Source organism: Acipenser ruthenus, chromosome 18 (assembly GCF_902713425.1).
Source record: "Acipenser ruthenus chromosome 18, fAciRut3.2 maternal haplotype, whole genome shotgun sequence".
NCBI lineage: Eukaryota > Metazoa > Chordata > Actinopteri > Acipenseriformes > Acipenseridae > Acipenser > Acipenser ruthenus.
In genome coordinates this window covers 24,282,798-24,310,232 of record NC_081206.1, presented here as the reverse complement: position 1 = coordinate 24,310,232, position 27,435 = coordinate 24,282,798, and the positions used below count along the sequence as shown (strand labels likewise).

Sequence of the window (27,435 nt, the reverse complement as noted above, 5' to 3'; positions counted from 1 at the left end):
GCAGGATACTCAAATAAAGTTTTGGATGCATTGAACAACACTACAGCTGGAAAACAACTTTAGAAGAATACAAGCACATGCTAATTCAGTCATGAAATTAAGTAATGATTTTCACTGTATATTTTGCTTACAAATCAGCATATAATCTGACTGATTATGATTATTCTGTTCTGCAGACCTTAACATTTTAAATCTAAAGATGAGGGGAGAAGAGGTGGTATGGGGGCTAGAGACTAATATGAAATGTTTAGCTGCTTAGATAGACATTGACTTAGACAGACATTGAAGCAAACATATTTCTTTATAAAGAGATATCATGCAATAAAATGTATAGCCCACCTGTTTACGAGCTGACTTAGTTTCCTGATCAGAACTACATCCCTTTTTGACATGTTTCTGTTTCATCCACTGTGAAGCTGGGCCTTTTTCATCCCTATCAAATTGTCTTATCTGAGGACAGTTAATTTTAGGATTAATATAAAGGCTGTCTTCCTCTTTTAAAGGATTTGTACTGGAGCAAGAGTCTCTTATCTTAGTCATTACAGGGGAAATATTGGATTCAAGCATTTCAGTATCTGAAAAACATTCAACAGTGTCTATCAGGGTTTCACATGGTAAAGGATTAAGATAAGAAGCCTCATTATGGCACTCTAACTGGCTCCTAGCTGTAGTTCCTTTAGAAATACTGGATGCTTTTTGGTTTGCAGAGCAGACAGTGTCCACCCCATTACATGGCAAAGAACAGTCATTCATTTGGGGCTTTGTAGAACTAGCAGAGACACGTTCACCTGAGGCAGAAGGTCTTTGATAGTTGGACCTGTTATAACAGAGTGGGGGACTAATATACACTTCTTCTGAACATGGTTCAAACAGCAGCTCCCCATGTTTAACCTCAAAACCATCATTGAGATCCACTGGCACAGGGGTACTGCTCTTCTCCTCACTGCATGTGCTAACTTCTCCACAGTCGCTGTCGTGAGAGGACAGTGAGAGGTAGGAGTAGAAGTCACCTTTCCTCAGCTGTATCGGTCTATGCGAGTGCTCCAAAACCTTGTCTCTGATTTGGGCCACTGGTGTGGGGCTTGCTGCTTCGGGGTCCGACTGGGCCTTGTTCTTCAAGGCCTCTGAAGCCATGTCAATTATCTCCATTACAAAGTTATGCACTGAACTGTCATCGTCGTTGTTCTCTTCCTTATTAACATGAGAGTAATGGCCACAACATGGTGAGTCGATGGTAGTGGTATTTTTATCTTCAGCATCCATAAGAAAGGTAGAATGGGAGTCTTGAGTGCTGTCCTCATTTATCATTTGTCTAGTGCATTGACTAGATCCATGGCAATTCATTTTAGGTCTGCTTGAACTGTAACAGGGAATTTCACCTCTTAACTGACCTTCTAGAGAGTATTCTTTGGGTGGTGAAGATAATAGGTCACATTTGACAGAGCTGGCCCCTGCAACTGTGCCTACTGAGCAACCTGCAACCAAATCAGTTTCATAACATTCTTTAAGGGGTTCTCCACTGCTTATAAAAATACTTTCTTCTTCCCTTAAAACCTCCTCCTCATCATCTTTCCCTTTCAGTTGAGCATTCTCCACATTTCCATTCTCCACGTCATCTACAAACTGGTTCCTGTAACTAGTAGGGTCTTCCTGGGTATTCTTCTTCTTAATATCCAAGTCCTTTTGACGGACTGAGTCAATCTTACCATTTGCATTGGATTCCAGTAGCTTAAGTGCTGCTTTGCTTAAAAAACGTCGTTCATTCACAGTGATGGTGGAGGTGGAGGTGATATTTTCATGGCTGAGGGTACCGCACTGAAGCTCATCTCCCAAACCGAACTCGTTCTTTTCTCTTGACTGGGAAATCTTAGGCTTGATCCAGTTCTGTAATTCATTCTTCATGTAATCCAACCCTAAAACAAAACTGCTTTCTATGTATTCATCATCTGTAGCTATGCTAGAGTCATCATCGTCATCTTTAATGCCCAGTTCCTCCTCAGTCAGAGTAAGCGTGGAACTAGACAGCAAATCACTATCATCCTCATCATCGTCTGTGCAAGCAGAGGTGCAGGAGACATTCACTATCATGCTAATACTAACATCTGCCTCATCAGGCAAAGCATGATTGACGTGCTTCCTGAAGGAGGCATTGGAATCGACAATTCTGTTTTTCTCAACCGCAAGGTCTTCTGAGCAGAGAGAAACGTCTTCACTGCTACTCAGTTCTGGGAGAGAGGCAGCCGAGTCTCCATTTATTGAGGATGCAATGTCAAGAGACATTTGGCCAGTTGGATGGATTTTAAGGGAGTTACTCTGGAGAGTTATGTCTGAGACACTGCGCTTCATCTTCTGATTTGAAGGATTCTGAATGTTCTCCAAACGCTTTAGCAGGTCCAGGGTTCTCTTGCTCAGCTCCCCAATAGAATCACCACTTAAGCCAAATTCTTCTAAACTATGCTGACTGGAGAATTCTTCTGTACTTTTGCCGGAGACCAGCCAGCTCTCCAGAGAAGTGCTGCGATGTAGCACATCTTTGCTGGATGTAAATAAATCTCCTGCGACAGAAAGGGAGTCTAGGGAAGACCCCTGAGACAAAAAGGCAAACAGTTTATCATTTCTTAGATCACAACAAAGTCTTTCATCATCTCGCCCAGCACAGCAAGCATGGGATTCAAATTCTGATTCAGTTTCAATTAAAGATTCATGGTCATTAACATAGATCTCTACAGATTGATTCTCATATTTAAAAGGTGACTGGTGACTGCCATCAATTCTTTCCTTTTCCTCTAATGAATTCTGTTTGTTTCCACTTAATTTTGTACAGTTTTTATGTGAAACCTGAGAATCCACATTTTCTGTAAGCTCTTCTGTGTCTTCACTATACACCCGAGCTCTATTTAATGAAGGCTTTAATTCAGAACACTGGGCAGGTTCTTCAAACTGACTTAGCAGGCATATTTCAGAATTAGCTGTAGTTTCCGTATCACCTTCACTGACAATGCCACTCTCACTTTCAGACCGCCTAACTACATCTCCACAGTACACGTATTTGCCATCTTTTACTGAAATAATTCCTCCAAGCAAGTCAGGCAAGGACTCAGTGGAAGAGAAAGATGAGTCTTTACTTAAGCTCTTCAGTAAAACGTTTGGTTGTTTTGGATATTCAGGAGTTTTTTTAAGGAAGGGCCCATGAGGTCTGTGAAAGAACTCCACATTATGCAGACTGTAAACTTGATATATTTGTGGACTGGAAGAGGGAGGTGCAAGAATAGAGTCGTTTGAAGAACTTCCATGTCCAGAAACATATTGATTAAACTGAGGGTTATCAGCAGCACTCCCTAAGGACTCTGTTGTTAAGTTTGATGTAGGGCTTTGCACTTTATCAAGGTCACGTGATTCTGTGTTGACACTGATCAAGTTGTTACTTATGTCAGTTTCGTCCCATTCCCAAGAATCTTCGGCTGAACCATTTACATCCATGAAAGCAGACTCAATTATGTTCATGGGCACCTACAATACACAAGTACAGAAATAACATTTAAAATTATGCAATGTTGCTGCACAGCTTTAGTTTGCATGTTATCAAGCTTCTTGTACTTTGTTGGTTCCTGGCGTCTAAATTGTCATTTGTGAATATACTGCATGCGGGAGCTAGAGAATGAATGATAGAAATGCCAAGACAGCTACAGATTATTGTAGGCTGCCACGGAATTACCAGAAACACGTGACCAATAAGTCTGGGTTTTCAATTAAAAAAATTAAATGAAAATAAAATGTACAATGCGTGTTTCTAGCTGGCGAATAAGCGAATGGATTCTTGATCCTCAGTGCCCCTCAACTGAACCTACCAATGTACCTCTCTGTCAACTGAATTTTTGGAAGGTAAATCTATACAATAAATACAATATTCTCTGTTTGGAGAGAGTTGGAATTCATTATATTGCTACAGGCAAGGTAATCAATAAGGAATACAATATTATAATTTCTTTATAAATATATAGCCCACTATGTGCATGCAGGTCTTTTGTTAACATATTCCATCTGCAGGGTTGGAATTAAAAAATATGTGTGTTCTGTTTCTGTGTTCTGGGTTCCTTCACAGCAATATTGTTTGTGGTCAAAAAAGCAAATTAGAATTATGTTTTTTTTTTATTATTGTAAGACCAAGTTTTTGTACAGTACTTCAAAGTAACATTACAGTTAAAATGTAAGCTGTAGTTAATGCATACCACATAATTTAGCATTAAGGTATGTCCAGTATTTATTGACAGAACTCAAGGCAATGTTTACTCACCCAAAATACATTTTATATACACAGTGTCTAAATTGGAGAATAAATTACCCAAAACCTTATCTGGAGCGCTGGCTCTACCAAAACTCTTAATGATACGATACTGAATCTGTTTATAAATATACCAACAATGACCAACAACCTTCAAAAAGCTGTTTAAGCACACGTGGTTATGGTTTAAAAATAGGAGCAATTAAATAAATGACTAGTTCATACCAGAAAGGTCTATTTAGCCATTTTTATCTTGGTTAATCTAATAAACCGGCAAATCGAACACTTGCTTAGGTATGTTGAACATCCCCTATAATTCATTTTTATTAGATTTCTGTTTATTCTCTGCTTGCTGACAAAGGAAATACTAATGACTAAGCTAGGATAGCTAATGCATGATAAAACCCTCAACTGTGTCAATCAGTCTAATCAAATAAAAAATAATTTCAAAACACAGACTGTGCTGATTTTGTACTCCATGAGTACTAAATAACAATTAATGAAATAAATATACACAATTATACATTTTATACAATACCATTTTAATTTAATGAAATGGCTAACTTCAAATTACCACCAGTTTTTTTATTTGGAGTTATTTTAATAAAATTCAGATGTGTACAGTTTTTTTCCCCTTCAAGTATCTTATCTGGCTGACTATTAATAACATACTTGTACACACTACGGAACAGCAGTGTAATTACAATGTATATATTTTGTTAAAATTAAGTTATATTTAGGTAAATAATATTTCTGCAATTGATAATTTTTATAAATCTTAAAATATGATGGGTAAATACAAGTGATGACGTTTGTTAGTTTATTGTTTTCAAAATCAAATAATGAGTACATATATTGAACATTGTTAATTAAATGTGTATGCTTAAAATGCTGTAGATACAAACATCATTTAATTTAATCACTATTTAATTCAGTACACTACAAAATGATGCTTAGAAAGTCCAGAAATTTGCAAATTTTCTTCTCCTTTCAATAACAAAGTTTTTTAAAACATCAGATAGTCCAACGAGTTTCCAAGGGTTTGATATGTTAACCAAAGCCCTTAAGGTTCTTAGGCGCTGTCATACTTTTGGCAGAAATTCAGATTTTACAAAGCCACAGTCAAAAGAATGAACAAACAGCGCTTAGTACAGACAGTAAGGCTATTTACAAACCAAAAGGAACAACCATGGAAACATGACTCTCTAACAGATTCAATTATTATTTTGTTATCTGTTAAATCTATTACATAAACACAATACAAGGAAAATATAAGCTAAGTAAACATACAGATTTCCTACATGAAAAATATATTTATCTGGTATCTAATATGAGCCCCTGCCAGTTCTGAACAGTATCAGCAAAAAGAACATTGGCATCAGCCCATTTAACAGTGTGCTCCAGTGTTACTATTCAACCCAAGAAATACACACAGTCCAATGCTGGCAAAAGACATTACACAAGTTTCCCTCACTGAAACTTAGTGAGAAATGTATAACAAAGACTATCAGTATCATTATAGAACTTCTTAGGGGCAACAATCGCATAATCGACACAATGTGATTGTGAATAATAATAATACAAGGGAGCTCCACATTTAATCTGTGTAAGCAGACTTGCATGCTAACCTTCATGATGACAAAAGATGTTCTCCTTTGTTTATGTACATCTAGCTATTGCTATGGGTGTGCAGACAAAAGGCAAATAATAACTACACTAATAATGCTTTTCATTACAAAACTATTTGTTTGAACATAACTCCATATTTGAAACAGGACAGCCCATTTCATTAACACTTTACCTGCTCTGTTCCCAGCTTCTTTTGTAGCCTGGTTTGCCACTGAATGGCCTGCATGACAATGGCTTCCCATCTCCTCTCCAGGTTGACGATGGTCAGCTGCATTGACTGCCGCTCAGAGTCCAGTGTGCAGGAGTTCTGGTCGTCGAGCAGCCGCTGGCACAGACGCAGGACCGAGGCGATGCCACGTCGCCGCTGCCTAATCTCACAGCACAGGGACTGCAGAGAGAGCAACACGATACACAGCCATTAATCATGTGGGACAGAGAGCGTGCGCTAGCCTGCGCTTTATTAGATCAGGAATTCATGGCTTTATTAGTTTATATTGGAACAAAAAGAGGCTCAGTTTTTGAAGGAATACCTATCTAGAGCAACATAACTGTAAAGACATAACACGGCAGATTATAGAGCTGTATGCTACTTGTGATATGAAACACTGATGACGTAAAAAAAAAACTATATATATATATATATATATATATAGGAAAACAAACTGTTTTCAGGTATTGCACTCATAACTGTGTACAGGCCTTAAATCACATTTCGACAACTCACCAATACAGTTAATTCATGCTTAGACCGTGTTCACGGCATTTTGACAGGTTCCCATTCTATTTCACTAACTTCACCCATTCATTTTTAGTTATGAGTAAATCAGATTACGAAACAACTACAGTACATCCATTTGGTACAAACGAGGTATAAATGTATATACAAATCAATTTTCTATCACTGTATAATTTCTATCACTGTATAGGTGTGTAGTTTACTTTATAATGTATGGTGTTCCACAATACTGTGATATAATAATTACTTTACCTTTATAAAACAAGACTTCTTTACAAGTAACCTGAGTTCAAAACCTACACAATTACTGTACTACTTGAAGAATTGTTCAAAACAGGACTGCATGGCTGATGGTAGGAGGATGTTTTGAACAGCATCATGGAATTCACTGAAAGGGTATATTTATAGTGTGTAGAGGTTATTGACATTGACATGCAATCTAATCATACAAATTAAAGGGGCATAAATTATCTTGGATAAATAGATTTGCTTAAATGGAAAACATTACATTAGACAAAAAGCTTTTAATGAAAAAAAAAACAAAAAGAAATGCTGAACTCTTTGTATTTCATTAAAATGTAAGCAGTATAAAGAACCACAGTAGTATAAAGAAAACAGAGGACATTTCTGAGATTGTAAATGCTGTGCCCACATACTGCAGTAGGTTATTGATTCACTCTGCATTCTGTAAAATGAAAAGATATCAACTTTCATTTCTTAATTGTATAAAAAAAGAGATTCAATTTAAGACTGCAGATTGCAGACCTTTACAATTTTGTAAGAGCTGACACATTATTAGACTTACTGGGGTTTGTTGAATTGATCTGAACACAGGAGGATCTAAACACCTCTGTTGTTAAAATCATCCAATTAAAATTGTACAGACAGAAATAAACTAAACACACCCGCATGCACAGTTAGATGTTTCATTTGTACATCTCTGGTACAAGCAGGGTGCTATTTTATAATTTAAATAGTGCCATTATTTAGATCAATTGGATGGACCACACTGTATTATCAAACCACAACTGGAATTAAAATCAAACAGTATTTGAAAAACACATCTGATTATGTTGAAGTTAATGAACTGTTTTTTAATCCGAAACTGGATCACAATGATCTCCTTGCTTATATGTAGTAAATTATATTACGGAATACAGTGAATTGCAACCTCCCAGTATATCACAGTCAATCTTTTTGTAAAACAAGAGTAAGATGCACACAATAAAAAGTCCAATCCTGTCTTGGTGTAAAAGACATTAAGAATGAAGGCTGTGAAAAGATGAATTTCATCCCTTTAATGAATGCAATGTCCTGAACAATGGCAAGTTGACATTTTATACAGGTATTCTATTTACTGATGTATTGTACTATAATTGTAATTTAGATTACCATAACTCTATAATAGGTAGGATTCTATTATTTTTAATATTTCAGAATTTGAAATAAGGCAGGTCACAAATTCCAAAAGCTCTACTTATGCCAATATATGACTGTGAATTTTATTATTCAATTTATTGCAGCGCAGCATTTCCATTAATGTTTCCACAACTTGCCCAAATTTATTTTTTCCCCTCCACTAGGGTGAATGGTTTCTGCCCTGCATTGCCCCAAGCCCAGCCACTAGGTCTGATACATTTCCATGACACTGCAGTCCATCAGAAAAATGCAAATTATGCTAGTGTCTGGTTTTATGTTAACTCATAAATAGGGGAAGTATTAAATATTAAAAGTGTGTGACCTACACATGAGTACATTTCATTTCATTTTACCCACAGGATCTATTGCTTACCCAGATATACATGTAGCTGTTTAAACACACATAGATTTGCTGTACTGAAAGTATAGAATCACCACTGGTCTATCTTGCATAGCACTTGTAGGACATAACATTCAGAGTTCAATTTATGAAAATCCCTGTTGCTCAGAATTGCATTTCCTTCCATTTTCTAATAAATATTAAACACTATTACATTTAAATTGGATTTTGGCTCAGCAGTTTCCTGTCCTGTTTTAGCATATTTACTAGTCTCTTTGTCTTTTAAACATGTAATGTGATTGCAAAATACAACTGCTTTCTCCAGGGAGAAATAAGGTGAATAAAACGGAGTATACCACAACATGATAAACTGGCCATTTGCAATAACTTTGGCAGGTAAACAAAGTCAAAATTAGACAAACATTACACTAACAAAGGAAGCTGGTTCTATAAAAAAAAAAACAAAAAAAAAAAAACACTGGTGGCTTCTTTATAAGCTTCCAAAACCAAAACAGTTTAATAAATAATAAATACTAGCAGTACTTCAGATTACAATGCATTCACATTGCATTTCCTGGGTACTTATCAATGGCTCCATGGTAACTACAGTGTAATTAGAAGCAAATGGCCTTAAGATCACCGTGATACCTGTTAAAATTACCATGGTAACAGCCTGGTGCAGGCCATTTCCATGTAAGTGTGCACATTCCACCAGTAGTTACCATGCAAAAACAAGAAAGTATTTGGTTGTTTTCCATGTATTATAACATAATTACCTGCTTAAATATGCCCTGAAAATCTACCGCTATGGCCAAACGCTTTGCATCGCCCTGTACAATGAACTGCTTCATACAGTCGAGTGAAACCTGCTGAATAATGTTACGTTATCATATTGAATTACATGCCGCTTTGCAGTTTCCCATATATTTAAACCAAAAAAAATGACAAAAATGGAAAATGTGACACTTCGAAATCTAACATGAAATATTGTACTACTATTATGGCTTCCTGTAGACTTCTGTTATATCATTGTGTAGTTTCTTTGATTACATGATGTTAAATAAAATATCTAAATTATGTTCATATAAATTTTTTGTTGCTGTTGTTTTTTGTTTTTTATTATTATGCCTCAATCCTAAAATTCTAAGTGATGCAAAACTTTTGGCCAAAGCTGTAAAGTACTAGAAAATACTTTATTTTCCTATGTCATGCTATGACCCAAAAATGGATGCTCCTGCTATTAATTGCATAAGAGGAAGGTTATACATTACATGCCCATGCTCGTTTTACAGAAAAATTAGACAGTACAACTACAACATGGACTTCTTAAATATGAAAAACTATTGTTAAAACAACACCTTAACTCTTCTACTTGGCTTACTACAACCATAAGATGTTGCTGAACAGTCAGTAAGACGACAGAATACAATGAACACCACAGCACAATGGAAATGTTTTCTACCAGATATGTCTTTACTACCCTCAGAATCTTAATCTCCTTCGCTGTGCAACATCATGATTTTGGTGCCAGTCTTTTCCTCCACGGTAAAATCCAGAAGCAAGGGTAGAAAAAGCAGTACATGTCACCTAAGGCTTTGAAAACAATAATGCCAATACTTCTTTCGATTGATAGACTAGGAGAGGGCCTGTTACAACATAATGGCCACTGATATTATAATGAGAAAGATAACTAATACAGTTATTTCTACACTATGTACTGTATGCATTCAAACAATATATTTTCTCTCAATTTGTTTGATTAATAATTGTGTCTCTCTTGGCTGTCACCTGCCTGCCCTTTATTGACTAAAGATGAAAACCTAATAGTTAATTTGGCACTTTTACAAGCAAGCACTTGCACAGACCTATTGTAATGTGGTTAATGCTTGGCAATGAATAGGAGATTCTTATTCCTAACCATGGAGAAGGTATTGATATTATAGCAATGCTGTCACATTCTATTAGCCTGATGAAGGCTACAGAAGCAGGGAAAGGACAGAACAAGCCTTACTAAAGGTGCACCTGTTGATTGGTCTTGACCTTCCCCATGGTGATTTGGTTTGGTCTACGATCACTAATGATTTAATGTTGCCACTATTGACAAGAACTGTTCATTGCTTGCTTTAACCTTAGGCCTGTCAGACTCGATCCTTTTTAAATAATCCTGACAGTTATAGGGCTACACTTTGAGTATTGCTGAAGAATCCAAAACTGCATTAGATTTAAAGATAATACTACGAGTAACAGATTTTATGAGCGGGATGATGGATGATGTAAATACCATCCTTTATGATTGTCAGTGTTTTTATTTTTATTTTTTTTACCATGCTGTGATTTAAGACGTGTGCCTTCTGTATACTTTAGTCCTGGGTTTATTTTGCTGTTTCAGCTTTTTAAATGTACCTTCACCCTTTCACCTTATACAAATGTCTGTATTAGGGAACAAGGGGATACACAGTATTTAAGTGAGGATTTACTTAACAGAACTGAATTGATTATAGATTTATATTCATTTTTACTAAGTGACACTGAGATGACCCTACTCTCATTCTTCTCTCATCCTCTGGATCTCTTATAATCTATGTTCCATTTATATAATTCATATAACATAACGGTTATACAGACTGATTAGCATTAATCTTGTTCTACCTACTGTAATGATTAAGGTAGTCCACATTTACATCTAAATCAGGGTTTGTAAAACCAGACTTCAAAAACGATCAAATAAAACTTAATGATTTTAAGAAAGAGAACAGTTTGGCTGATATAAAACACAGTACCATATTAGTGCCATTGTGCTATGATCTTTGAACCAATGTGGTTCAATATGTGTTTCAATGGTTCTGTTCTGTTAATGGTTCTGCTCAGCCATTACACTGGGTATTGCAATGCTATTGCAAAGCTGTTTTTCCAACTTCCATGTTACGATAGGCAATTTATGATTAAGACCCTTAAAAGTCTCTGCCCATCCCCACCCACCCCCTCCCCTGCCCCGCCCCAAAATCCTTTAGCAACTTTAAAATGATTTCTATACACTTTCTAAAAGCCAGACTTGCCATTGTCCAATGGAATTTAAGGGGCTACATAAATTATTTAACAATATAGCTAATATACCCAATCTGAGATGGTTGTTGCCAAATCAGCTGAAGAGGCCCAATTCCGGATGATGTAAAAACCGCCAAGGAATTTATGCCATGGAATGTTCTGTACTCTGTTTAGATATTAAGTGATAGTAATAAAAAAATAATATTCCTTTTGGTGATATATCAGAGCCACTATACAGAGGAGCCATCTTTTACTGTTGCCTTTACAATCAACCTCCCTACCTTGAACCCTAAATATAAAACAATATTCTCCTGATGCCAAAACAGATATATGATCGTTAAATGTTCTTTGGTCAATTTTTTTTCTCATTTTCTGCTTTTTTGCTTTGCAATGTAATGGCTGTTATGTCCATAAGAGATGCACTTGTCAATATTTCTAATAATTTCCCCCCAATTCATTGCTAAGAAATCAATGTTTGATGTGTCTTTGTACCTCCCTCTGTGATAGGATTTTTTGCAATAGCAATCATGCTTTTTCTAATAATTTATTCCATGTATGGTTAATAGCTGTATCACAATATCACATGTCACAACACAGAAAGGTATTTTTGACCAGTGCCAAAATATGTCTTCTGTGACATTGACAATTGTTGATCATTACAAATATTGGCCAAATACAATTTAATGTGTTTTTATTGGTAGACCACTGCACATCTAGTACAGCAAAATCATTTGGTTCATAGCTTTGGCTAGTCAATCCATGATCAATGCTACATAAACAAAGGTCAAATATGCTTAATGAAGGTGCTAAAAAAACTGATAATACTGCAGCAGATTTCCATATTGGTTCAAACAAAACCTAAGGATCATAGGTAAAACATTGACTACCCCACAACAGACAAACCAGGTCTAATTAAATCTATAGACTTTGTTGTTTGAATTATTACATAGTCTGCTGAGAAATTGGTTTAATCAATGCATTTTAAATGTATGTGATTCGTTGTGTATTGATTTGCTTCAGTATAACATGCAATATACTGGTTAATTTGCAGGATAGTTATACAAAGGCTCTGTATCTAAATACTTGAAGGTAGTGCACATTATTAGTAAGCTCTCTTGTTATTCTGGTAAATAATAATTCTTTGTTGCTGTTAGTATTATGCTGTCTTAACAATACCTGAATTCCTATATGTAAAGTCCATTATAACAGCTGCTATATGAAGATTAATCTAGTGCTAAAGACCCCCCTGCTACACCTCCACACCCACAATCAACCAGATGCTACCAGAAAACGCAATTCCTGCTACCCCTAAATCACCACCTCCTTTAAACAACCACATTTTCTAAAATTATGTTTTGTGGCGTCTTAAGGGGGGGGTTGGGGGGTGGGGGGGTTGGTAACATTAAAACATAGACTAATTTCAAGAATTGCAGTGGATAGGATTAAATACCCAGTTTGGACATGATTTTGCTGCATACAGTGTACAGGTGTGAGCATGGTGGTGCAGACAGTGTATACTGTCAGTATATGTGCAAATGTTGGATTTTAAAGCCTGTTACCTTAAAGTACTGCAGCTGTTTCTGGGTGTACAGTGTTTCCTTCTTCTCTTTCCTCAGACAGGAGTTGAAGATGAAAAGCTCAGTATCTCTCAGCCACCCTTTCAGCTCTTTGATCCTGACCTCCAGCTGCCGCACTAGGCTGCCAGTCTCAGGCGAGAGCAGGTCACGTGGTCCCACCCCAGTCTGTTCTGTCCCTGTGCCAGGCATCCGCTCCCCCAGAGATTTCTGACAGAACAAAAGAAAAACAAAAAAAAAAGAAATAAAACACATCCACCTTATAAATCCACAAAATACAAACAAAACACGGTTTACAACATACCCTTTTATGGCCTCCAGCATAATTTCCTGCCTTTCTGCTACAGCAGTTATACAACACTGTTATATATTTATTTTATTTACAGTTTAATTTACCTAGTGCCAGGCAGAATACTAAGCAAACAAAGCACTGCTGTTTTGTTTTTGCTCTTTATAACTCTTACAGTATTTTACTGACCAAAAGCTATAATGCTGGCCAATGTCAAGCCCTAATAGTGTTTTTTGAAGAGGACAGCTATTCCCGATTTCTACTCCACGCAGGCTAAGGTTTTTTTTTAATCTGTACACTGCTGTTTATTTAACATTTTGGGTAAATTCCTGTTTTAGCCATTTTTAAAAGGTAGACTTTAATCATTTTAAGCAGGCACGGTACCTCTTTGCACCTCTAACCAGGCATACCAAACCCCCCTAAAAACAAGAAGCTTCACCTCATCTGTCCTGGGTCAATTCATTGTGCAACTGTATGCACCTTGTTAGCAACATGGCTTTCCGGACAGTGTCAATATGAGGGTGGACTGTGCATTTTGAAAAGGCATTCACCGGCACAAAATACATGATTATCCAATTAATATACAACATTTGGTGTAATTATCATTCTTTTGTATGTCGTCTCTGTAGTACTTGTAATGAAAGCGAATGCGATAATGAATCAGCAATGAAGTGGCTATTTTGGTGCTCCACATCAATTAGCTACTCTATAATTTCTGCACTCTGCACGCATCTTTAATAATTAGTTCTGTATTAACATGTTTGTGTTACTTTCATTAAATGCAAGTGTTTACTACAAGAGTAATTAAGAGATAAATAAAACAGAGGGAGTCGGTCATAATGTGGCACCTGAGCACTTAGAGAAGCAAAGATGAACCATTATACTGGATACAAGCTATTTTCATAGGAAACCAAACCAAAACACATGAACAAATGTATTGTGAGTCAAATGAACTGTTATGATGATATAGATTGGGTTGGCAAATGATTAAAAAATATAACAATTCACAAAATGCACTGTGAATTATTGCAGCCATCTTGAAAGTCATTGGCAATCTAAGTAGGTGAGATGTGTGTATATACACTTCAATGGTATGACATACGGATAAACACCACAATAGGATCAGTCAGACTAACAAGATGATGAATAAATGCTGTAAAATACAGAATATACCATGAAGTTAATTAATTTGAAAATAAAAATTAAATTGTAAAATGTTATAAATTATGCATTTACAGGGTTATTACAAAATTATTGTAAAACCCGTTTCTAGCTCCTAATGCCGGCACATGTACTTTCACATGACTAAGAGCCAGTACAAACAAGATGCTTGCTTTCTTTTTTTTGTGGTGTGAATATTGATAATTTGAAAGCTCTCAATGGATTCCAGATTTAGCTATTGTTTTTGTGCTGTGACAAATGTAGCAGCAGGAGGTGAAATCAATGCCCTTGGAGGGTAGGGTTACAAAAAAGAATTTATTGCCACTTTATTTTGTTCTGGAACAGTTTGCAATCATAAATTCTTCATAAGCAGAATACTTCAGAGAATGGTCTGTCTTCATAAATATACGACAGAGGACATCAATTTCATTTAATTCACAATTTGTGTCAGCACAGCAGATGCCAATGCCTGCCTTGATAGGCTTGTTTAATATGCAATTGAGACAGAGTAATGTGCAGCACAGGGAACAAAATTTCACAGATTAAACTCTACGCACCACTGACATTTCATTCTAATGTATTTTTATTCCACACTGCTCAACTAAGATGAAAGAAATATTCAAACCAACAGCACTTTATTTTATATTTTTTAAATTGTCAGGATTTACATTTCTCATCTTTATTATTTATTTTAAATGTCAATTAAGATTGAGTCATTCTGGTGGAAATATTTGAAAGTTCGTTGGCATGGTGAAATTAAGGCCTTTTTTTCTTTAATAACATTTATGCTAATGACGTTTTTCTCTTGTTCTTTTTGAATTCTGGTGTGCTTTTTTTCAAAACTGAAATGTAAATGTTACACTGTATACTTGCCAATACTGTGCTGTATTATACTATAAGTCCATAAGTGTGTTTTAAACCCGTATTCTTATCTATGTAGATGGGGTTGTCTCCTCTGTGGGGTCTGTATCTTAAAACAACAATAGACTTTTTCATAGTATTTAGATATTGGGAGTTGTCAAACTTTTTTTCACTTCATTCTGTTGCCTAGACACCCACTCCTATTTGAATTTCCCCAGCCAAATAAACAGCTAAGTAAGCGGAACTGTAAAAACGGGCCAGGAAATACAGCTTTTCTGTTTCTCATCAGATGTGGTCCTTTTAGAATCTTTTATACCTCCCACTGAAACTTAACCTTAGCCAGCAATGCATTTAGTGAGGCCATCAATTTGCCAGCAGGCTCTAGCCAAGAATCCATGTAATTCTTCATTTTTTGGCAAAATATTTGGTTAGTTCATTCTTTATGTGATTCATAAGATGGCAAAGGGCACAGCTGAAGCAAAGAGGATAATTGAATGAGATAAGAACACACACTTTGGATGATGTCCAAATCTGTGGAACTACTGTACATAGCACTACCTTCATATGGCTTCAATTGATGAAAAAAAAGTGTTGATTTTAAATCACAAATTGAAGTAAAGGACTACTTAGCAAGCTTTTAAGCATCTTGAATGCAGTTTTGGAAATGTTTGCTACCATTTAATTCCTCTAGTGGATATATGTTGTTGAACCTAACCTAGCATTTATAGAACATATCAAAACTTCCTTGTACCTCCAGCAGATCCCATTTCTTTGTCAATGCTCCTACTTTGTCCTCGAGATCTGTTGGTAGCACAGCTCCGCTTCTCTTCAACGATTCAACTCTGCCCAGTAATTGTGTCTTCTTAGGCTGCCACATTGCCATTTCCACACTGTTGCCCTGTATACAAATACAAAAAATTATTAAACAAAAAGCAGAAGGGTCCAGACTTAAAAAGTGAGGGCAAACTACCTTGCCTGCATTTCAACTTTTTCTCAATGAATACGTAATGCTTGGTAAATCTACTAATAGGTGAGTGATGTCTATAATGCCCTTGTTATGTCAAAGGTCATAGCATATCGACCACAGGTCAACAATTCTTTCTTTCATAAAACTGTTTAATACTGACTGCAGCTAGAACTTATTTGTGTAATCAGATGAGGGTCATTGTTATCAAATTAATTACGTTATGGTCTTTGTAGACTAGAACACATTTATGTGATGTCATAACATTACTTGCTGTTTTTTTTCTTTTTTTTTTTTGCATAAATGGATATTGTATTCATATTTCTGGTTGTCATTTATCATTATGACTAAAGTGTTTTCTAGTGTTTAAAAGTATGTAATGGTTTTTGTTGACAATCACTGCATCATTTTTCATCACTATTATTTGATGGCCTGGACTTTTAAGCCTTTTTTGTGTCATCAATCCCTTTCACTTTTTTTATTGCTGTTGCAAGATGAAACTTTTCACAACAGGGATTTCTCTGTTGACAGACATTATTTATTTTCAGAGAACAGTTATAAGTGTTTACAAATCTGAACATTTCCACAGCATCAATCAGAGTAAGTCAGGAATCACACAGGGAAAAAAACCAACATAATAACTCATCTTCACATTGAACAATAACCTGAACATGAAAAATGTAAAAAAAAATTAAAAAATAAATAGACTAAAGTAAGACCCCCATGCCAGGGATTATCCGTTGTTTTATAGGTTAAGAAACAGGGCCCTAGGCTCGGATTACAAACTAAACTTGTCCAAAGTACTGTACTAACAACATCCACTGTGTCAGGACATAAAGTAATCCCTTAAAACTATGTGAACAACACTTTAAAATATGTAATATCAACAAATAATAGATAGCTCATTTGGGATCATGCAGGAATTTGACAGAAAATTCATATCAATGTGAATGTATTTTTCAGGGTCATGTTGCCAGTGGTAGAATGTTTATTCATAACTTGTAACATGTTGTGACAATAGAGGCAAACCACACAACTTTGTGAACTACTGTAAAATTAAACCCTTTACCTTTTTGCCACTGGCGCACAGTAGTAGCATAACAGTAAAAAACGTGGTTCTGTTATTAATGAATACCAGCTGGTGCTGTCAAGTGTTTGTGATAAGTTTTCAGTTTGACCTTTAAGATTCTTACATTGCACCTTGATATAAGAGACATTATGTAACAGTGATGTAAGAAATGCGTTTCTGAAGTTGTTCAGCGTTTACTTCTTTTGTTTTCCAAGTTTATCAGAGTATTCCCCACCCAGAACACAAACACGGCGTCACACTTTAGTTAACACCCTATGAACAGAGTAACACTGGGCTCCATAGCAGTCCACTTTTAAAAGGTGATCATGAATACAAGTTAACATCCAGGGCAGGAGGAATGAGCTCATTAAATATTTATAAGCACATGATTATCATGTGGTACAAGAGACAGGAATTGTAGTGACACGGTGGCCACATCAACTGGCTTTTCACATTTCCTGCCTGACATTAAACCAATCCCAGAATAAAATTACATAAATCATTCAGCCCTGAGAACCATAAAGGCTCACAGAGACTGAAATGAGTTTAGACAGTCTCATATGAGCTTTGGGAGAATAGCATGCATGTGATAACAAGATTAAAAGTATTATTAAAATTGGAGGGTCTGTGTCACACAGTGGAAGAACGCGTTCTTCTTTACCCTGGTGACCTATATTTAAATACAGTTTTGTGCTCCCTGGTGGACCACGGTCCATAAACAGAACACACTCGAGCACAGTCTGGCACAAAAGGCAGCCTTTTGCTTGAATAAGATGGAGCATTAAGTACATAGCAATCTTATACAGTATGTCTCGGGGTGTGCAGCACTACAGGTGATAATAAAGACTGAAGGTAACTGGACTTCATTTTAAAGTTGTGGCAATGCAGCTTGTTTACTTGCTCTGTAGTGCAGTGAGGATTCTGTACTTATTGCAATGTCAGCTGCTGTGCAAATAGTCATGCTATAAAATACAGGAAAAGCTCTATTATTTAACATACAGTACAGTGCCATAATCCCACAGTTGAAATATGTATTGATTAAACACTACACTGTTTCCTAAACAGAAGCTGTGTGTTTGAAATCAAAACCATTCTTGTTTCAATAAATATGCTTTTCACCGTTCTGTTTCTGTAGAGATATGTGGGAGTCTCAGGCTATTAAGAATGAAGGCCAAGTCATTAATGCCAGATTGTATTATTTATTTGATACCTAAGCATTTCTGTGTGCTGTCTAGAAAACATTTTCCCTCCCCCCGCATGGAAGTAGTAGTCATTACTGAACAGATTTCTGATGTCAGTATTTTGATATCACTAATCTACCCCTTGAATTACATTCAGAATAATCTTGTCACAACATTTAATATTCAAGTAAGTGAGTAATATTCCTGAATAAAATAGTTTGACAAACCTAGCCTCAACAAATTGTTTAAATCTTTCCTAATGTTATACATTTACCATAAATGTATGGTAAACCAAAGACAGAACCTGCGAAAAGCAGGATTTCATTCAGAAAAAAATACTGTAGAACATAGAGACTTTCTACGCATCTGAGAGATGCCTGAACTCACAAAGCCAAAATTATAAAAAGAAAGTACAATGTTTACTTTCATTAAAACAAAAATCAATAATAAAAAAAAAAGTTACAGGCCTGATTGAGACAACTTTCTCAAGAGTTTATGCTAAATGTGTGCTTTTGTAAAACAGTTTTCATGAAAAATCACGCCCAAAAATTCTGCTGAAACTGAGACTGGAACAAAGCCTTGAAACACTGTTAATTGTCACCATGGCGACCAGAAGAATAAGCCATTTTCAAACTGGTATAGAAGGCTCACATTGAACGACTCAAGCATTTTCTTTAGCCTCCCCTCAGTGTTTAAGAACAAGGTGCCTAGTCACTGAAGGGTCAGAGAAAGAAATTTCAAGCTAGCTTTATAGATCTCATCTGCACTGGAATGTATGTTTTCTACCACAAAAAAACTGTACATTGTAAAAAATACACAAAGTTGCTAAATAGACTGATAAAACAATGAATCATTCAAGGAACTGGAATGTCTAGAAAAAGATGACTCAGGAGTAGGATGCTATATGGGCCATACTATGTGAACTCTGCCCCAAGGCTCCCCGGGAATTCTCTTGTTGTCATATAACTTCAGAAGAGGGAGAAAACAATAGGCAGCATGACGGAATTCAAAATATTTTTATAAAGAGCACACATGGCACAATTGTCCAATGTGTTAATAAGAATTTCCAGACAATCAATAGACAAGCATTTTTACAGTGAACCCACTTCCGCTTGAAACAAATGGAAAAAAGGGGTTTTAATACGCTTGTATTAGCATCGACATACGCAATCCTTATTGTATAATATTAATAATAATAATAATAATAATAATAATAGTACACAAAATCTGGTCTCAAATTAAAGTACTACAATTACAATAAAAATCCCAAATTAAAGTACATTTTCTTGACAAGTGTGGTTTTGTTGTTTCTTCTATTAAACTAAGATGCATTTCTAGTTGTTTCTTCTCACTTGTTTCTCCAGTCTTCATGCTAGGTTTCATGGTGGCCCCATAGGAAGCCCATGCCTAATGCCATTCAGTGATGAACAAAGACTCTTTATTCAGAAGTCCAGGGTCCTAAGCTCAGCTGCATACACACAGTGCAGGAATCTGCTAGACAACAGCCCACACTATGTACAAAACAATACAAAAATAAAGCAAGATTTTGTTTTTCTTTTAATTGTGCGTTTTAATATTCCCAAATACGGCTGTCGGTAGAAGCAACATTTATTCACCTATAAAAAAACAAAGCATGCTTTCTATAATCAGACATGGTTAGATGACTTGGGTCCAGACTGGAGGACAGTTCAGTGAATATTTATTTAGCTACGCGGTGCTGTTTGTCAAGCAACACAATAAGAAAGTCAAAAGTGTATTTAGTGTACCTGCTAGTATGATATATATTACAGGAGCCAAATTGCACACCACCAAATCAAGCTGCCTGCTCCCACTTTATTTATAAAAATTTAAGACAAATAACTGCAAGAAAGCAATAGAAATTATAAATGCTTGGATGATTGTCCTTGTAAATTAATAATATAGTCTCCTCATCAGGATACATTTGCTACCCAGCCTTTGAAGAGAAAATAAAAATTTAAAAAGTGCAATGTCATTTAAAATCGGCAGAACTTGTGAAGTAAATTACATTTGAGGATTCCAAATCGGTTTCTTTCTTCCAGCTTATTCCATTTGCATTAACTGAAAATCATATTACACAGGCCATGCATTGTTAATTGGACATATATTGCATTATCCTTGATATAAATCAAACTACAAATATTGAAATGAATTGCAAATTCACTAATAGAAGATCATGAAACAATCTTTTTTAAGTATCCCTCATTAATAATGTAATTCTAATTATATCACTGCAAGGTACTGTTATGAGACCCGACATCATATTTCCTTTGACTTTTCTTTTTTTCTTTCACTGAACGTCGCAACACATTTGTTTTGATTTATGTGCAGAACAATAGAGATAAATTAGGAACTTAACATCTGCGCCAGAAGAAAACTGAAAACATTACTGATTGGTTTTATCACACGTTTTTTCTTAAATGTTTCCAGTGTAGATCTTAAATAGAAATTACAATATTATCACTGACTGATAATGGCCAGTGTGTATGAAAAGTGGGCCCTTTGTAACCTTAATCAAACAAAAAAAGTTTACTTTGGAGGAGAAAGTCCAAAAAAAAAAAAAAAAGTCTTTGGAAATTTTAGTTTTTTTGTGTGTCGAGCATTTCTAAACAGCCAATTAAATGCTTTTATATAAACCTCATTAAAAAGCATTTCTTAGACCGAAAGCAAAGTGAATGAAAAGAGTTAAATTCCCAGCAGCCTCGGTGCGGAGGCAGAAGGCTTGAGTGATCCTCCTGCTCTGAATTGAGCAGAATGAAAAGAAGCAGTTGGAAAATAGCTGCAATCATTTAATGCAGATGACCTCTGACAGGCTCGCTGCTCTTCTATCGGAACAGAAATTTGCATTGGGTCTGTGTGCAGAGGAACAATGTAACCTAAATGGTAGACAATCTTTATTCTAATGAAGTGGGTGTCAAGGTCAGTGTAAAACTGTGATGATAAATGGCGCACCACTAGGCAAGAGGAGTCGCTCAGGCATTATGGTGTTTTCACATTAATTGTGGACTGAAATGCACTGAGTGAATTCTGTGCTGAAGAAGACGAGTGGGGGGTTGGGATGCTGAGGGGGTGTCGTTACATGTTAAGGACATTATTTAGAGAGATCTAAAAAAAACAGTACTTGCTCTATACAAAACAATACCTTTGTTTCATCAATCAATTGTTTTAATAATGTGTTATGTATTCTAAAAATATAAATTAGCAGAGATATTTAAGTTTGGATTGTTGTAATTTCTATTAACTTTACATTTCATAGAAAGAGCAATATGCTGTTCATGTTTTCATTCATGTAAATATGCATTAGTATACTGCATTTGCCAATACTACTAATAATGCCATATGCATGTATCAGTACAGTGCTCCCAAATTCTCTCTGACTTCAGGTGACCATATGTAATACATCACCGACAGAACACAGCCTAGCTGTGAATCACCAGTATCTGTTAATTATCAAATTGTGAAACAACTCTAATCAATAAATAATAAATAAATAAAAAATAGGAGAACTGATTTTGTAGTAAGATTTACATTTAAGAGTAAGGCTTACAGTTAAAGAAGTCAACCATTAGGCTCAAATGGCAATGTCACTAGCAATTTCCGGGTGCGCAGAGGCACACTTCAACTGTTAAGTACAGAGCCTTTACACCTGAATTGGTGTCAAAACTTCTAAAAGTGTAACCCTGCAGCGAGCATTGCCTGAAAATAAATCACATGAAAAAAGTACATCATTTAAAAACCATTTTCTCTTGCTAATAAAAGCCCTATTTTCTCAGTCTGCTCACTCTCAGAGATCTTCGAAGAGCTCAGCAACAGTTATGAGAAGTTCCTGAAATTAGAACCTGGCATGGAAAGTCCCTCTGGAATAGCACGATAATACATTTGAGACTTATACATGACCTGTATGTACAGTTTTTATAAATCACATATATCCTGCTTCTGTTTGCAAATTAGTACTGCTGGGACATATTATATACATGTGTTCAACAGAGTTCTATTGTATTGCTGCATTTATATATCTCTTTGTATGGGATGTTCTATTGTATATTTGTCTTTGGCTGATGCAGAATGCCCAGATATGTTGAATTCAGAGCTTTATTTTATTTATGTATTTTACAAGAAAATTAAAATAAACTAAATTCAAAATTATGTCTTAATCTTCTGTAGACACAGATATGCAGCGGTAATAAAAAAATAAAATAAAAAAAAAGAACAAAAACTAGACTGTAAGTATTCATTTATGCATTAACATTTTGTAACATTTTTTCTAACAGAAAAAAATGTAATGAGATTGCAACACAATTATATTGCAAATCAGGAGGCTAAGCTTTGATCTGCTCATAATTTTATAAAATAACAGTTTTTTGAGGCATGGAGATGTAGTCTGTCATTAATTAAGATTTTCTGTGGCATAATTCTAACATCTGGAAGTCTGCTGATGGAATTTACTGTAAGGCAATATCCGTCATAGTTGACAGATTTAGTGAGCAGGCAATGTATGTTTACCATGAAGCTGAAATATATGGACGAAAAACACTTTGTTTCATTGGAAAATGGTGTGCCCTGTTGAAAATAAATAAATTACATTGTGGATTAAGGAAGGCTGAAGGAAGTGAACAGCTTCATCTGTGTGTGATTTGTCAGGTCTGAAACACTGACAAACCCAGGGGGCAGGCCCCAGCAGGGAGTAGGCTGCAGAGCTAAATAGCTGTGAAAGAAGTCTTAATGTAGGATGGAATTCAAACTAACCTTGACATGACCTCAGAAAAAAAAAATATGCAGAAAACTAAAATGAATGCACTCTGCAAGATACATCCTAATTTCCGTGGGCTAGCAGGTATCCTTCCCAAAACAGAGAAGGGGGGACTGAGGCAAAAAAAAAAAAGAAAAAAAAAGAATTAAAACAGAAAAAAGGGGAGGGGAGCAAACTGTGGAATTCAGAGAAGAGGCTTCGGGAGGCTAGATCTGTTACTGTGGAGGCATGTGAACCATTTGGAATGGATCCAAATAAAAAAAAAAAAAAACAACACTGAACAATATTGTTGTCAGCCGGGCTATTCAGGAGATTTGTTTTCTTAGGTTGAATATAAATGACACAAAGCCAAGATTACATCATTGCATTAAAATAGTCCATTGTGGCTGTTAGCCTAAAAGCCTTCTGGACTATATAAGAAGAAAAAAAATCTGAAATCCTTAATGTGTATTTCCATTAAGCTATATCGGTTTCTATTCTATTTTTTTTCTCACAGCCTGGGTTAATCTAATAGTGTTTCTATTTTGCCTTTTCTTGTATCATCTTTCTGTTACTCTTTTATTTACTCAGTAACAGCACCATTGCTCCTGCATTTTACATTTCCCTCATTTAAGAATCCTTGTCCCTATCCAGCCAGAAAGAATAAACTTTGTGAAATCCCACAGTTCTCTTCAAGTAAAATGCTAACGTGGTTGCATTGCTAGGCTATTGGGAAATGCTTTTTGGTTTTTTTGGTTTTTAGAGGCAGGAAGGCACTGACAAGTGTACTGGGAAATCTGCCTCTGTCAGGTTGCAAAACTCTGACCCTCAGAAATGCAAGGCAAAGGATTAACCCTTTCACGGCTGACACAGTGTCTGCTCCTGCTCTGCAAATGATCTTACCCCCTGAGATGCAATAACTTATTTTCAAGGACATCCTGCTCACGAGTGTTTAGGAATTGAAAACTCAAGATACTGGGCTCCATCATCTTACTGCAGTAAAACTGGCCATGCTATCATGAAACCTAGCAAACCTTTTTTGTTTCTATTTCAGATTAAAGTCACAGACACACTGAGTCAAACTCCTGGTTTGGAACATGGCAACAGGCTCATTATAAGCCTTGTAAGTGTAATAATGCATTGTGAAAGCATGGTAAAGCATAGCAAAAGCATGGCAAAGCATAGGTGTGCATGGTAAATCATAGAGAAAGTGCATGGTAAAGCATAGTGAAAGTGTGGTAAAGCATAGATAAGCATGGTAAAGCATAGTGAAAGCATTGTAAAGCATAGGTAAGCATGGTAAAGCTTAGTGAAAGCATGGTAAAGCACAGGTAAACATGGTAAAACCCAGGGAGGTATAGTATAGTAAAAATATGGTAAAGCATAGGTAAGCATGGTAAAGCCCAGATGTATGGTATAGTGAAAGCATGGTAAAGCATAGGTAAGCATGGTAAAGCCCAGAGAGTTATGGTAAAGCACATTATGTCAAACATATCAAACCATAGTAAAATGCATAATATAAACATGGGAGAAGCATGGCAAAACTGCATGACCATGCAAATTTACCAGGGTTAACAATTTAAAAGGGAAGGCAGATTATACAGAGGTAGATATGTACAGTAGATATTAAAGCAAATGTAGTTTGATAAGATATTACATTCTAAAAGGGATATGCATTTCTACATTTGATAAGCTGAGCTAGTGATACAATAAGAATGGTATATTACAACATAGGATTTCTACCACAAGCATTTGGAGTGTTTGCTTATTGTAGTCCCACATTTCATATTTAGTATTAAAATAGTGCTTCTGAAATAATTCTGCAACTAATTTTTTTTGCGCAATGCAAATGTCAAACCATAAAATCCATGCTTCTGCAGTATTAACACGCATCTGTTATAAAACTCAATTGGCCCATTAATTATTCAATAAATAACTTGTTAAAAAATGAACAAGCTTTGCATAAATCAATCAATCAATGAGCTCAAACGTCACATAGAGAATCCATTTGCCCCTCAAGTTCCATAACTCAATTCTGTATCACTAATTGTATCACTCTTCACAATGACCAGCAAAGAATATAATATTAACAAAGTAACAGGAGGAAAAATAGTGGGATTCCATTCAAATTAACTAAACTCTTACCATACTGGTATAATCAGTAGTCAGGAAGGACATTAAGTAAACTACAATGCAATATTACTACGTTTAAAACATTATGCATGAGGACCTAGCAGAGAAAACCCTGGTCATATCTCCTAAAGGGTACTAAAACATGGTATAATTTAATTCAACGGCAGGATGGCATTTGGCAATGCACTGCTTAGTTTGACATAAAAATGGCTTCATCATTTTAAATTAACTGTATTGTGTTATTTGAAGCAATATCTTTGCCAGTACCTTTTAACTGTCAATATGCTTGAACTGACTAAGCGTATATATATATATATATATATATATATATATATATATGTTATTTGTTTATAAATGGATGTATACTGTGAAAGTATGATTATTTCCAATAAAGTCCCATACAAGTAGGAATCAATACCAAGGACTGAAATTACAATTTGATTCCATTTCTTTGTCGCCAAGGATTCATTGTGTCCATGTGTGTACTAACAAAATACAAACCAACTGGAAGGCTGTTCCTGTAAATGGCACATTTGATAGAAGACAACATTGAAGAGAAGACATGACCTGAGTGCAGCTTTAAATGTCTCCAGTGTTTTGAAAGTGTGAGTTATGTTCTCTTTTTCCTGCCAGAGCCGTGTTTTCTCCTTGGTATTAAAATAATGAAGACACATATGCATTACTCCTTCTAAACTCATCCTCAACTACAGACAAGCTGGTTTACATTACACAAAATATATTGGATCCCGCTTGAGATTGATCTATTTTAAATAAAATAAGAAAAAAACAATGTTGAACCAACAATGTTGTTAAATATTTAAACACATCTCTCAGAGCTGGGGAAATCAGCCCTGTCTCTGGTTTGCCCACAAGCTTGGTCATTTCTGAATTACTCAGACTAGGTACGAATTTGAGTCAGAACGATGTGGTGTTCAAACATGTGGGCAATGCATTAGCATGCAAGTAAAAGAGCCTTATTTAAGCCTGATTCAGAAGTTATTAACTTATTTATAGAATGCTGCCTGCAATAAAGCACTGTGACTTAAAAGTCTATAGATATCATTTTTGGTAATGGCAAAATAAGCTATTAAAGTCTGGCCTTTTAGCCACCCCTGCACTCCAGATGCAGCTCTCTAGAATCTCTCAGTTCCACAGTATCTCTGAAATAAACAGTCAATCGAAGGAAGAGAGTCAAAGAAAATGTGATGAAGCAGGATCATATTGTGTACAGTGACCTGAAGAGATGAGCCTGAACTACACATTTCTAGACAATGACAGGGTTTAACGGGAAATTCAGTAAAGACTGTAAATTAGAGCCTCAAAAATACCTTAATATGGGGATCTCCTGCTGCAAAGTGTCTAGGTTCACAGAATGGCCACAGTTCAGTCAAGTAACAAACGGAGATGTCTGAATGTTTAAACATAGCTTTTCAACCACTCTATTTAGTCTGTTGAAAAAACATTCAGTGAATCATGCCCTCTGGTGGACAGACTTGGGAAATAACAGTTATTGTAGTTTTGTAGGTACCGGTCTCCATTTTTTGACTGAGTGCTGGCTTCTCAGTCCCTATATGCACACATATGCTTTGAAAACAACCCCCTCAAAAATTAATTTTAAATACAATATATTTAAAGAGATATTCACTGCAATACTCTGTCCTAATTCTCCTCGACCACTCTGCTGCCTTTGACACAGTTGACTACTATTCTCCTGTCCTCCTTCGCTGACCTGGGACTCTCCGGCACTGCTCTTGCCTGGTTCTCCTCCTACCTCTCAGTGCGCACTAACCAGGTGTCCTGGCGTAGCTCACCATCTGCCTCTTGCTTTCTTTCGACAGGTGTCCCCCAAGGCTCAATCCTGGGATCCCTCCTGTTTACTCTCTACACTCGCTCCCTGGGTCCCCTCATCTCCTCCCATGGCTTTGCATATCATTTCTATACTGATGATGCCCAGATCTTCCTCTCCTTTCCCCACTCTGACTGCGACATTTCCTCCCTGATCTCT

At 36.0% G+C, this 27,435-nt stretch overlaps 1 protein-coding gene across 4 annotated transcripts in view; it reads right to left on the bottom strand.

The window, feature by feature from the left end:
• The window catches only part of LOC117420581 (A-kinase anchor protein 6-like), a 111,305-nt gene that overhangs the window by 5,945 nt on the left and 77,925 nt on the right, over positions 1–27,435 (bottom strand). For all 4 annotated transcript variants that reach the window (XM_058991632.1, XM_058991635.1, XM_058991634.1 and 1 more), the window contains exons 10-13: positions 16,088–16,234; positions 13,011–13,235; positions 6,084–6,299; positions 340–3,510 (exon numbers count right to left, since the gene is read on the bottom strand). In XM_058991632.1, coding sequence (XP_058847615.1) covers positions 340–3,510; positions 6,084–6,299; positions 13,011–13,235; positions 16,088–16,234 — 3,759 coding nt within the window. The remainder of the gene's footprint in view (positions 1–339; positions 3,511–6,083; positions 6,300–13,010; positions 13,236–16,087; positions 16,235–27,435) is intronic.